The sequence below is a fragment of the Psittacula echo genome (genome assembly GCF_963264785.1).
Source record: "Psittacula echo genome assembly, chromosome: 6".
Classification (NCBI taxonomy): domain Eukaryota; kingdom Metazoa; phylum Chordata; class Aves; order Psittaciformes; family Psittacidae; genus Psittacula; species Psittacula echo.
The window spans coordinates 39,277,562-39,292,349 of record NC_137743.1 but is presented as its reverse complement, the minus strand read 5'-3'; the positions used below and the strand labels follow the sequence as shown (position 1 = coordinate 39,292,349).

General features: G+C 36.8%; 1 protein-coding gene across 2 annotated transcripts in view; it reads right to left on the bottom strand.

The window, feature by feature from the left end:
- Window positions 1-14,788, bottom strand: part of ACVR2A (activin A receptor type 2A) — a 72,636-nt gene that overhangs the window by 6,500 nt on the left and 51,348 nt on the right. For both annotated transcript variants that reach the window (XM_080620720.1, XM_080620721.1), the window contains 5 exons: window positions 6,594-6,737; window positions 5,189-5,332; window positions 3,379-3,524; window positions 2,252-2,366; window positions 832-970 (listed from right to left, as the gene is read on the bottom strand). In XM_080620720.1, coding sequence (XP_080476846.1) covers window positions 832-970; window positions 2,252-2,366; window positions 3,379-3,524; window positions 5,189-5,332; window positions 6,594-6,737 — 688 coding nt within the window. The remainder of the gene's footprint in view (window positions 1-831; window positions 971-2,251; window positions 2,367-3,378; window positions 3,525-5,188; window positions 5,333-6,593; window positions 6,738-14,788) is intronic.

The window sequence follows — 14,788 nt, the reverse complement described above, 5'->3', positions numbered from 1 at the left end:
GAACCAACGTCACACCAGTGACAATGAAGACAAAGGGAGGGCAGAGAAGCTCTGAACCTACATGGAACAGGCTCACTCAGGCACCTATGGTTAAAGTAGACACAGCAACTTTTCTATGTCCTGCTGCTGACAGCTGACCTCCTGATGCACTGAAGAGCAGCTTCCTATGATGAAGAGCCAAGGGGGAGTCTCCCATATGCTGATGAGCAGCTAGAAAATGGTTAACCTCATCAATGCTCTCTGCAATAAAATGTATGTCAACCTATGAAAATTCTTCATGTCTTTCAGCCTTGTAATTCCTTCACTGACAATCTTCGACATTAGGAAGCGTTTACGCCTGTCTTCCACGGGCAGCACTAAGAGGCAGGTTGTTCTTCAGACACTAAGGTATATAGCAGGAGACATCAGCTTCTCAGCAGGTGCTGGTGGGATCTCTCTGTTACTAAGGTTAATCTCATCTGAGCTTTTGTTTATGAAAAGAAGCAATACCTTAAAGGTATTATAAACTGACTGGCACTGAAGCTGTCAGGTTCAGCTTGTAAGAAATCAAACATATTATTAGGGGGGCCATTCCACAGTAAATCTCCTTCTCCCTTACCATGACCAGCTGGAGAAATGCAACACGTATCCATGTATCAAGGGACACCAAGTACTGAAGAGACTAAATTACGAAGTGACTACATGATGTTGGTGTTGCATTCATTTCCTCACAAAACTACCACCCTCATGAAATTTTATTACATACATCTAATCCATCTGCCAGTTTTCTGCTTTAAATATACCTCTCACAAATTACACAAAGTATTTACACAAATTGAATATGTTCCTTACCATCTGAGGCGGTACAGCGTGATGCCAATTCCCAGAGGACTAATCCCATGGCATACATATCTATTCTCAAAAACGCATCCCTTTGGAAGTTTATAGCCCCTTCGAGTACCTCAGGAGCCATATACCTTCGTGTACCAACCTGGAAAGACAATAAAGGACAAAAACTTGTGCACCAAGAATCAAACAAGACCACTATTACCACACTACCTAGTGCTGTTGTAATAATGCTGGCGACCAGCACCATTTTTTGGTCAAAGCTTAGAAAACAGCCATGGTTATCTTCACTTAGGACTAAATCTTGGCAGTTTCTTGTATTCTTATATCCAAGTGTAGGTAAAAGGAATTAGAAAGTATCATATACAATGGGCTCTATAAAGGATACAAAGCAGGAAAATCTGAATAGATTTAAAAATAAGACACCTGTGTAACAATTCAACATATTTGCCACTGTCATTCCATTGTTGATCTACTTGAAGATGTTCTTTCTTACTGCAGGCCGGCTGGGCTAGACAACCTTTAACAGTCCCTTCTAACCCAAACCATTCTATGATTCTGTGATTTTTTCATGTCATAAGGACATGAAATGCGCTTATGATCCTCCTCGTGACAGAAACAGTAACAAAAGGAAAAGGAAAAACAGCCAGCAGAGTGCAGTTTATACTGAGAAAGTTACATGAAGTCACTTGCACAAAACTGGCTATTAAATTAAAACTTTGGGGATATCCATTCTTTGTGACTACAGTCAATGATGAAATTATGTCCTCCAAATAAATCAGAACTTGTCTGGTGCCAGAACAGGATTTTCTTCACTATTTAAACCTTCGCAGTAATAGCTATGTTTCTCTTCAGTTTTACTGAGGTTTTATAATCTTACTGTATGGCTTTTGTTTTTGTCACTCAACAACGAACTGCGGCCTTCTGCCTAAAATTAAACATACTTAGTTTTCCAGAAACTATAATGCTCTAAGCTCAAATTTGTTATTTTAAAAGTACATGGTACAAAAACAGCTTCCTGCTGCATGACCAGTGCTTGATTAGTACTGTTGTCATTTTAGGAAAGTGACTGTTGCTAGGTCAGAAAGTTAGAAACTGGCTGCCAGTGTCATTCCTCAGTTTCTGAACAGTGTCTCAGAACAATTAATAAAACATGGCAAATAGACCAAATCCTCTAGTAAGAACCAAAACAAGCGGAGAGACAGAGGCCATGTGATAAGATGGGGGGAAGGCTGTGATGTGTAATTATCTAAACTGTTTCATTTGTAGCTTGTGAGAAGAAAACATAAATTGCCACGTTCCTTAAAGGTCAACGAAGACAAGGTTGACGATACAGTATCCTGTGCATGAAGAACACCTAAACTATTGATTTCCATTCACACGCAGTTAACAGTTGTAACATTTATGTAAATAAATCAGTGTTTACCTGTCCATGTGTATCCCCTGCAGATTTTCCAGCCTCAAACTTTAAAGCTAGACCAAAATCAGCAATACAAGCTGTGAGATTATTTTTCAGCAGCACATTCTTGCTTTTGATGTCCCTTTCAAGTTAAGGAAAAAAAAAAAAAAAAAAGATTGAGATCTAGAACATGAAATACATAAAGTTCTAAGAAAAAAGTAAAACAATAAACCCCAAAACCTTATAATGCAAAAGGCAATAAAGTTATAAATAAGCATTCCATTTAAACAACAAAAGAATAATAATAAAATAATAATAAAAACTAGGAGTACACTTGCATAACTTTATTCTTATGGAAATATATGAGACAGCAACTATCACTTTATGCTTAAAATACACACAGATTTATAAGCATGTTATAGAACAGAAACAGAGTGTTTAAATAACACGAGACAAAACACTTTGGAAAAAAAAAAGAATCTTCATTGTTTCTAGCAAGGAGATACATCATCTCCTGCAGAAAGAAAAGGTAATGGACAGATTTCCATCTGTCCTGTGCATACCGTTCCCTCCCCCTTTACACCTCTCCTCCCCACTCCTTTTACCATCAGTCAAGCAGTTGTGCCATGACATTACAAATTCTGTAGAATCTGTATTTCTCTTACTCTGTATCTCCATCTTTTCACTTTGATTACCACTATCATTTCAGCTCTCTACTTCTATTAACAGTGTTCTATATTTACCTCATATTAAAAAAAAACCCAGCAATTACACTCAACAATAGGCATAACACTGCTTACACTGAGAGTTTCTGTTTGAAGCATTCAGTATCACCTAAAGTTACGTATGTTAAGTGTTAAAGTTGTTTCAGATAGCTATAATGCTAATTATTTAATATACCACATAGGGTACTTAATTAACTGTATAGAAAATGAAATTGTGACATTATCACAATCACCACATCAAGGTCTATAAACCATCAGTTAAATTTCTGTTTCGGCTGAGCAGGTTTTTCTTATGAGGCTTTCAACAATTCTGGAAGGAAGGTATCAGAGAGTAATCATTTAAATACCTCCTCTCTATCCATGTTTCATATCCTTTAGCTCAAAGTTGAATACTAACAACCACCTGAAAACATTTTACATATACTATACCTATGTGAAATAGCAGGCTTATGTCCATCTTTTAGCCCTGGTATATCCTCATGAAGATAAGCCAAGCCTCTAGCCATAGTCTGAGCTATGTGACAGAGCTCGTTCCAAGAAACCACATTAGCCTTGAGAAAGTCTGTTAATGAACCCTGCATAGGAAAAAACAGCAAAACCAGAATATCAACAATTATAGGACCAATTTCATTCTCATCTACTCATAAAGAAAAATACTAGTTGGCCTCCATCATTGAGGAACACAACGCACCTGGCTACCTTTCTCTGTTTTCTGATAGACCATGTAATTATACACAAACAACTGCCAGTTTAAACAACAAAAAAATAACCTTTGCATTGTCTCTAGTCCATGAACAGGATCAAGGTCCCTCTATACATCACCTCTACAAGCAATAAGTGCAGTGAACTTGAGTACAGTGGTACACTTGACAACAAACTGCACTTAGCTGTGTCAGAAAGGGGAGCTAGACTTTAGACATTTAAACTCTCTATAAAGAGAAACCTACCCTGTTTTTACAAGCATGATTTATCATCTTCCAGAACAGGAAATTACAGATTAGATTCACCTTCAAGAATCTTACTGGGCTGTGTACAACCATTCTTTAGGAGCTTTAATAGCCTGTCTTGTCTTGTGGACCAACAACAGTAAACTCCAGTTTCACAACACAGTTTCAGAGTGAAACATACACTCTGAGTAAATATAAAGAGATAATATAAAGTAAAATTTATTCAACATAAAGGTCTTCTCTTCAAAGTCACTTCTATAGCGCACTCTATACACACGTTTTCACAGATTTACATATTATCCAGATTGTGAGATGTCACTGTGTCACATGTTGCTGTGTGAAAAGCCAAAAGGGAAAAATGAACAAAGAGCTGTCAAAGTGTAGAGGCTATACTTCAAAAATAACATTAAAAATCCTATTTTCCATCAGTCATCTCAGATGCCATCTTTCCAACAGAAACAGGATTTTTTTTAAACTCTTACAGAAAAAAAACCAAAAATAGCAATAACCTTTCAGAAAGGCAAATTAGTTTGGTATTATCTACTTATCATGGAGATCTGTCAAAAACTGTAAACAGTTGCTAGTTCTAACTAAACAGTTCTAGTCTTCTGAATTATTACAGCAGAGACATAAGTGGGACAAAAACGACAGGATGAAGAATTTAACATTCAGTACTAGAAATATGATCTATGACCTAATCTTAATGCATTAAAATGTCTCTATTTTCTCAAATCTCCTTCAGGTAACATCTTCCTAAAGCCTCCCTGCTGTGTCATTGCTAAGTTTAAGTTAGGGTGTCTTGGCTTCCCCCCATTTTTGTTCTTAAATCTCTGTGACAGTTATATGCATTTTAAAAAAATATCTGGGTGGCTAAAATAAAACAGTGAACATATTCTTATTACATTTATTAATGTTTCTTACCATGGCTATAACAATAGACTGGATACATATTACTTCACTCTTACAGACTCAGATCAACTAACACAAGTAAAACAAAAATAAAAAAACAAAGTCTCTGCAAGATGCAGTTTATTGAATTTATACATGTTTAGATGGGAGATATTAAAAAATACATGTTCTAAAAAGCAAAAAAAGTAGAATGATTTTTTTGTTTCAGTAACATCTCCTCTTGAATCCAGCATCTCCTCATAACCAATGAAAAGAGACAAGCTAAGAGTAAGCAAGAACTATTTAAAATTTGTCTCAAGTTCACATTTATAAGAAATTTCTAAGGCTGTTCTTCCTCTGCCATAATCATAAAATAGAAGAGCTATGCTGAGAACTACACATACCTTCTCATGAAATGCTGTAATTAACCAGAGATCAACATCAATGCTAGTGCCTCGCTTCTCTGCACCAATGAACTGCAAAATATTGTCATGTTTCATTCCAGGTAAACTGTAAATTTCGTATTCGTTCTGCCATGACTGTTTGTCCTTTAAACAAAGAACACAAACCACATTAATACCACAATAATGAGTACAAGAGGTACTTGAGGTACTTTCCCTGACAGACATTACCACCTACAATTTACCATGCATTTGTAAGTGACCTGTCAAAACAACCAAAACCTTTTTCTAGGGGGACAAAGACAGGATTTACAGTGCAAAGAAAGCAAGCATAGTGTATGGTATTAACATTAAAAATTACAAATGTTTAGACTAATAACTATTTATGCTACAAACTACTGATCTAACTACTGATTTCATATAAAGAAATGATGAAAAACTGTCTTAACATGTATTACATATTCACATATAGTGGAAAATTGTCTGAAAAAAATTAATTTGTTGTATACAAATCATCAGCTGCTGAAAACAACCTTAGCTATCACAGGTATGAACCATGGAAACATGGAAATCTGTAGATCAGGACTGGAGTCTACATAAGGCAAATCATTACAATATCTTTGGTCTTAAGAGCATAGTTCAATTTTTGTACTTTATAGATCTATAAGAACCCCATAAAAAATTAGAAACAGGTTTTCCTTAATTAAAGATAACAAAGCCTCAGATATAGCTTATGTTGTACTGATGGCCAAAACCAGCATAAATACACGCCTTTTCTCCTAGAAGGATAAGAAACTGCAGATGAATTTATTCAGCAAGTCACACTTGGTTAATCATCAAAAAACACAAGCACATTTCTTCACCTCAAACAGCAGTGGGTATTTTTAACTAATTTAAAATCTACCCTAATATAATTGCGTATGATCACTTTGTGTTCTTTAACTAGACTAGACCTGAAAATTATGAGCAAAATCTATTCTAAACATAGCTTTTAGAGGGTACTTGCTGGGAAGTAAATATTTCAATTATATTTCATTTGAGCAAACACCTTATAGGTTTGCATTTCAGGACATTCTTCCTAAGTATAATTTAATTTGAAAAATATTGTCAAGTTTTTCTCAACTGATCAAAAGATGTGTGAGACCTACTTAAAACTACTCACTCCAAATAAGTATTTTTATGACTAGAAGTATGAAAGTTTCACTGAGCTTACTTCAGTAATATGCTTGCTGCATTAAATACTTATTTTAATTCAATAAAGCTCTACCTGCCTATTTTTCCAGCTCAACATTTCCATCTAGATTTACATTATATATTGAAAAATTTCTAAAAAGCCTCTTATTGTGACTAGAAAAGCTGTTTAATATGATGTTACAAGCAACACAGGACATTAAGAACTTCTGCTTACCTGAATAGGGAATATTTTGACAGCAACATACTCGTTTAGCAGTTGAGCTTTCCATACGCAACCAAATCTTCCCCTAGCTTTGATCTCTAGTAACTGCAATGGCTTCAAACCCATCAATGGTGAAGGTGGTGGTGGCCCAGGATCCTGAAATCAGGTTAAACCCATTAATGAATTCAGTTATTATATGTGCTATCTATGATGACAGCCCTAAAAATAAATGCTTGCAAACTGCAAGAGATTTGTATTAGGTACCCAACCCTCCTTACATCAAATTATCTCAAAACAAACCAGAAACACCCCAGCAGCCCTTCTCCGCAGGAAAGTAAAATGAAATTGTAAGACATGCTCAGAATTAATGTGCAAGCGAGAGCATACCAGCAGTTACAGTACAAATCTAACCACGTGTAAAAGCAGAGCAGAAATGAAGGAAAAAAGATAATCAAGCTTTACTTGTTACTTTTTTCAAGAGAATCAAAATAAGCACCTTTGATACATTTAAGGCTTGGCTGGTTGGTTTGTTTATTGGACATACATGTGTTCCTTTCAAACCTTCAGTTCAACGATCTGAGGACTTGACTCTACAAAGCCATTAACTCCATTTCTAAGTGACTGACTCTGCACCCCTCAGACATCATCTGGGAAGCAGATGAGGTCTACATCAGCAGATTGGATGGGGGCAGCAGTGCAGAGCTGGAGTGTATCCCCACGCTGTCTGCAGTGGCCACGTACTGGTTGAGTTCTCACAAGCCATCTGAGCTGATACCAGCACAGCTCTCTAATTCAGTAATTCCACTGTTGATGGGAGACATGAGGTTGCAAACCAAGATGAGGGCAGGTCATGCTACTACAAGGTCCTCCAGTACATCACTAAGTTATTTTTTCATTCAGGAACCACAGAACCACATGCATAGAGCAGGCATTTGGCACAGGAAACCAAGTATCATCACCTCCAGTCAGCCCTCCAAGCTACACTAATGGTGGTGTGAAGAATGACAGCACGAATGCTTCAACCTACCAATCCATTTTGACTGCTCCCAACTTCTGCTGAAGTAGGTAGCTGATAACTTACTGAAATGCAAGTACTTGGCTGTACCCCAGAAACAGAACTAGAATTAAATTTAAGAGATTACCTTGTCATATCTCACGGTGTTTGTACTCTATTGAGGGACCAGCCCAACAGTTGCTTTTCAAATATGACAGCACAGGCTAGGAAGCACAATTGCAAGCAAGACAGAGCTTCTATGCAGCTATCCATATAACCACCAATATTACTTCAGATCTGAAGAATTTCCCTTTCTGGGAAAGAAAATGTGAAGGCTTAAAGAATACCTTGTATTTTGTATTTTATACACCTCTTACATATTCTGTACCATACACATCATCTGACTGTAACAAGTAGATTTTCTAACTTTGTTGCCAAAGACATGCTTCTGTCTGGGCTGTCCTTTTTTCTCCAGCCTTTCATGGTGGATCAGTTGTACTTACGTAAGCTTCTTCCCTACCATGAACAAATGCACCAGACCCATACACAAATGCTTTTGCATGGAAGAATGTCACCCTATGCACAGAACATGACTGTCTTCTGCATGATCCCTGTTTTTTGCAGGAAAGTAAGTCAAGTTCTGGCGTATAGTGGTCACCAACCAGAATTACCAACAGTGTCAACACAAGACACAGCTCCACCTTCCTTTTGCAGTCCCCCCAGATAAGTTTAAACCACAATCTGTTCTTCAGTCCAAATTTCTACAGACAACTGTTGATGTCAGTGGAAGGGGTGATAGCTTGGGAGCACACTGCCAGATCACACAGATGGGAAGAGGATGAACTGCTGCTTTTATTGGCAGTGCAGGACTACGGAGACCAGAAAACTACACCACAACTCTCAGTATCACATATGAAAGAAACAAACATACAATTGAAAGTTAGGTGTTGCTTTTAAATGATATCCACACTGCAAAATACAATTAAAAAAACCCCAGAAGTCTACTGTTCAAAAAAGTCTCTAAAACATGTGTTTGGCTTCTCAACTTTTTCCCAAAGCAGTCCCAGCTGTAATACTGGTTTAAAGAGAAAGAATGAAAAACACTGGAGGAGCTGCTTCTACAAAACAAATGAGAGTACTCTGAAGTAAAGTATTAGAGCACTTCAGTGAACAACAAAAAAATCTAGTGCATGTTAAAGACACATTTTCTGAAGAACTGTGGTTTTAAGTATACTTTACTATTTCATGAATGGAGACAAGTGCTTCTGTATTGAACACAAGATTTTGAGTAGTTTAAGTGCAGGAACAAAATAACCATTCTCTTGTTTCTTATTAAACAACAAATACATCCTTAAAGAATAACAAGCTTTGAGGAGAGACAGAGTTACAGCAATTTAAAGAAGCTGTAACCTAATTCCACAAATTAGTCACTGTAAAAGAAACTACGTTTTAAATTCAAATTAACAGACACATTACAATACTACCTTCAAACAAATATGAAATCCTTTTGCAAATGTGACAGCAACAGATGCTTAAATCTGTTACATCAGAATTGCTGGGTTTAAAGTGGACAAGCGAAAATACAGAAAATGAAGTTTCAGAATTAAGTTTTCCCTCCCACGCTGACTTTCATTCAGTGCCAAAGCCCTTTATATGAATATTCCAGGCACCAGGGAAATCACTGTCCTTAATTTGTAATAGTTACAGTTCCAAGTGAAACTGGAAACAAGATGCCCAAATCTACTCACAAAAGCTGTCTAACTCTTAACTGTTATTTTAAAGAATCCTGAGCACTGTGCAGCATCTGGGGATTTAACATCAGTTAATTAAACAAGCTTTTAAAGTTTTGTACCTATCAACTTGCCTAAATTGAGAGAACAATTTATGGGAAGTAACCCCAAATCTCACTTTGCCTTAGTCGCTAGAACCTCCCTTTCTTTCTATACCCTCCACCAAAAAAAATCTGCTGACATTCTGAAACACACTAGATGATTCTTTTTCTTGACAATCAAGCAAATGGTCACTTACTAGTTCTCAAATATTTGATGAAAAAAATTGCAGTATCTATCATGAGAGAAGGCACTAACCCCTCAATAAGAAGTGGCCAGCGATAACTGGTGCTTTTTACTTTCACGTTAGATCATGATACTTTTCATAGGCATGAATTTCTTGTTTCCTAAAAAATGCTGGCATTTCAAAGTATTTTCCCACTACCTTATACAGCAAACTGCTATGGTTCCCTGCACATTTCCCTTTTGTGTTGAAACATTTCTATGAAGTCAGAACTTTCGGTGTGCTTATGAAGCAGCAACACACACCACACACATAAATCAAAACAAACCCAGATTTAAAATGGAAAGTGTAATTGCCTTCTATTAACATAACTAAAAAGAATAGTTTTCCAGTTTATTATTTTAACAACTTTGTTAAAACCAACAGGTATTTACTCTAAATCTACAGGTACTATTTTTGTACAGCAACATTCTTTCGCAATATTTTAAACTTGCTCTAAGCAAAAAAGTTTAATATGCCACAGGCATAATTATTTCTGTATGGCTTTTTAAAATCATCTCTGTAGTGCCAAGGATGATGATATAATGTGAGTATAGATATAATGTGGATATATTAGTCTAACAGCTCGCCACAGCTGTCAGAAAATCAGCACCCAATTTTCCATTTCTGAACCTTCCCTGTTCCTTTCCTTGGACCAACTCTGGCACTGGTTTGACCATACCACAAACCAAGGCAACATGCTATACTGTCAGAAAGCTTTTCTTTTTTGGGGTTTGGGTTTTTTTTTTGTTTTTTTTTTTTGGTTTGTTTTTTTGGGGGGGAGGGTGGTTTGTGTGTGTGTTTTCTGTTTGTTTGGGAGTTTTTTGCTTGGTTGGTTGGTTTTTTGGTTTTGCTTTGGTTTGGTTTTGGTTTTTGTTTTTAAAATCAGGTTAGCTTTCAGGTAGTTTGGCAAATTGAATCAGTTTGCAACAACATCCGGGTTAAGGCAAAAAGCACTGCAAGGCAGAGGGAAGAGAGGCTCCCTCTTTTGGGAGCAGTGAGCCATTGGCCCATCTCACTTTGTCCACACTGTACCTTCTCAAAGCCACTCTCTGTCCTAACCCCAGGGCAGTTCACAAAGGCAGCAGGAGCAGGAACACTCCTGCCATACAATCATCTACTGCCAGGGGAGAATGAGAAGCAGCTATGTCTGCAAAAAGTACTTCAACTAACAAAGTCATATGATGCATTCTACTCGGACAACTAAGCTTTACTCTTCCTATAGGTCAATCATTAACACCATAAGTTCAGGTTGCATGTTCATCTCAAAATCATGGACATCTAGTTATGTTGTACACTCCAAGCTTTTCAAATCTCAAACAAGATTTTTTGGTTCTGATTTTTATAGCTGGGAATTGCAGTCAGCTGCCAGGTAGTGCATACTAGTCATACCAGAAAAAGAACAGAGGGAAAATATATTCATGAAAGAATGGTAACTTACAGAAATAGGTTTCCTTAAGTGCCTTCAAGAACAGTTCTTAAGATCAAAGAGAAGCTTAACAAACATGAAACTACAAATCCCTTCCAAATATGACCAACTAAACAGATTGTTTAAGGACCTGCCCCAACACAGTCTGTCAGCACGTGGGTTTATCTCCAGTTATGTCTTTCATATGGCAACTGAATCAGGTGACTCACCATGTAAAACAAAGCGAAAAAAAAAGACCAATTAGCCAAACAGGGTTGTACACAGACACATTTCCCTTTCCGGGCTCCAAAATACAAACAAGTTCTCAAAATTCCTGACCACATGCAATTTTTGTTAAATGGTACAGTATTTCCCCTTGGTTATATTTACTTTACAGCTTATATTGTGAATCACTTAATGGTTTAAAGCCATTCTCCCCTGTCCTATCCCTACAGACTCTTGTAAAAAAGTCTCCAGCTTTCTTGTCAGCCCACTTAAGTACTAGAAGGGAACAGGGCCGAAAAGTTCTCACTGAAAAAGTCTGATGACTATGCTGGTTGCTTTCTCCCTTTCTAGTTTGGGTCTGGTTCATTTTCACCAGCTGATCTGTAAAGTTAAGATCCAAATACTGTAGAAGGAGTCAGAATTCTTAGATTTTGTAGTTATTCTAAAATTGACTACAATTTGTATAAAACTACATTTCTTTTAAATAGCACCAATTTTTCTCTTTTTTTCACTTCAAAAAATCCTCTCTTTTCTCACTATTGCAAACATATTCCTTAAAGTAATATAAACAAAGTAGTTATTTGTAGTGAAGGTACTTCAGATTCCTCCCTAATTGAAATTATGCCAACTGAAGAAAAACAGTAATACGAACATAAGGAACTCTGCTAACTCTTTACAGATGGAAGATATTCAGGAAAATATAATTTCCATTCTATTTTCTTCTAAGTTACAAGGCATTACAGCTATTAGAGAACTAAAGAGACAATGGAAACTGAATATCCATATTACAACTCAAATCTCAACTTTTTCAATATTCAATTTAAAAGCCTAGCAATAATGACCAGATTTCTGAACTAACAGTTTTCAGTTACTTGCATTTTCACATGAAGTATCAGTAGTTTAACACAAGTAAAAATAAATTCTGGGCAGTGAGAAAGACAAAGTAGGGACTTAACAGTGAAAGAGTATTTTTCTTCAGGTAATCTACTCCTTCAAGCTCCTGAATCACAAAAAAACCCATCACATCACTCAAATCACAACATGAAGACCACCACACACCTCCAACAGCTATTGGCATTTCACAGGTGGAAGATTACAACAGACACCCAAAGACAGGCCAGGAGTGGGCAGGATGTGCCATGTACTTTCAGGGCAGCCTACCACAATGGGATGTGCAGTCTGTACTGGCTGAACTGCTCCCACAGCCCAAGACTGAGGTTATCAGCGCATGCTGGCCCGGTGGAGCCCTCACTGCCACTCATACGAAGTGGCACCAGGGTGGAAGTGACACAAAGGCGCAAGAGGGTAGCTGAAGAACCACAAACTGACTATGCCTCGTATGTTTCATTATCAGTCCCTGAAGGTGTTTAACTTGATAGCCTGAGAAACTGCAGTAAATTTTAAGAAAGCTATGAACAGCAGATTAAATCTGTTTTTAAACCATGCATGCTTACAAATTTCTTCTCCAAAACTGTGAGGGGTGAAAAAAGTAATTAATACCAAAACAACTTCTTACATGTCCACAGAAAGTTCCATAACCATGAACAAATATCAATGCATCTTACCTCAATCATTATATGAAAGGCGTGCTTGTAGAGGGGAAAAAACACAGGCAAAAGAAATTACTATATATACCAAGAATGGGATGAAAAACAGCTCATAAGAGACAAAATCAATTGTTTGTGAATTCACAACAAAAATATCCCTGGGGATAGCAATACTTCCTTGCACTAATAACGGATAATTTAAAATATATATACATATATACAAAAAAAATCATTGATATGTTAGCAAAGTGGGCAATAAAAGGTTATTATACAAACTCTTTGCTGAATTGATCTTAAAATTAAAACTACAGTTGTCCATTTAAGGTTTATAAAAATTCATGTTTCTACAAAACAGTATATAAACACATGCAGAAAGTTCATACAAACACAAGTTACACAAGCTTGTTTCTTCACAAGTGTACAGTAGAGGGCAGGGTTGTACTTTTTAAATTCACTGTAATTAGTCACTAGCTGTGGAAAATGAAAACTTTTTAATGTCTATGTTATAACTAAACCTTTGAAATAAATAGGTCATCATATACTAGGTCTGTATTACTAAATTTAATCAACAAATCTGGCATGCTAGAGCTGTAACTAGAACAAGTGAACTTGAAAAAACTACATCCAAAGTCTATAAAGGGAGATTACAGTATTAAAGGTTCTTTCAAACAAGTCACACGAGTTCACAGACTGTGGAATGAAATCCATTATAAAAACCTAAGTCCCAGAGCACTGTTGCTGAGACTTAAAACCACATTTTAATGACACACGCTTGTTTGTGCTACTTTCATCTCTTTTTTTATTGAACAATCTTGTTGCCACTCAAGCAGAGAAGCGCTGAAACACCTTTGTTCCTCCTCCTGTACATCTGCCTCAGCCATTTTCTTTGTCCTTTATAATTTGGTCAGATAGATGTTGCAAGAGCATGAATTTCAGACACTTGAAGTATTCAGCTGCTACATAACAGCTTTTTCTTCACCCTTTTCTTCACCCTTTGTCTTTACATTCTGAAGATGCTACAGAGTGTAGGGCCAACAAAAGACTTTTCTCTGCACTTTGAAAACAGTCTAGCACACACTTAGCATTATCTAAATAATTAATAACAGAAGGGCTGAAGTATTTCTTGAAGGCTAAATTAGTTGGGAGTCAGATTTATAAATACTGTTATAGAGCTTGCAGCCACTGACAGAGCACTGAAGAACACCGGAGCTAAACAGGACCACTCCATCAGTCAGCAGACCACTGGAGATGAGAGTAACATCCACACCAAAAGGATGAAGCAGATTCTTGCAGGACCTGTACAGCCTCTGCAAATACTTTGGGGCACTTCATAAGGGAAAAAAACCCCATACTAAAGAAAACCACCCAAACTTGTTTTCAGGGAAGCTGATAATCTTCACCTTCAAGTCTCTCAGAGCTAGTGGTTCCAGTAGAATGACAGCTATTCCACACTTGTTTAGAAGAACTACAAGTAAGATTCTGCAGCACTAAGTCCATAAACCACAAGCACAAATTCCTCCTCCGAGCCCCCTGTATTTCTTTGCCAGAAGCAGCAGCCAAGCAAACCAAAAGTATTAATCTGTGAATGGGATAGGGAATGGCTACTGTAACAGAGTAATAGAACTATCTCTGTGTAGTTCTATTTCTCCTAACTCAAGTAAGTCAAAGAACAGACAACCGTTAAAAAAAAATGTAAAAAGCACTGCTTGTATGAAATAGTTACTCAATAAATGTCTCTTTTGTGGCTGTAAAAAAGTTATTAATTATTTTTCAGGCTTATTTACAATTAAAGTTCTCCAGCTTCTGAGAATTTTTAATTCCTCAGAAATAAGGAAAAGATACACGAAGCCCCCCTTTTTGCTCTTACCATAATGAGAAACTGCAAATACGAAATTGAGAAATGAGTTCTCTCACTGCTCTCTTAAGGGGATCAACTGCCTCCAAACACTAATAAATTAGACATGCTTGGAAATTTTCAAAA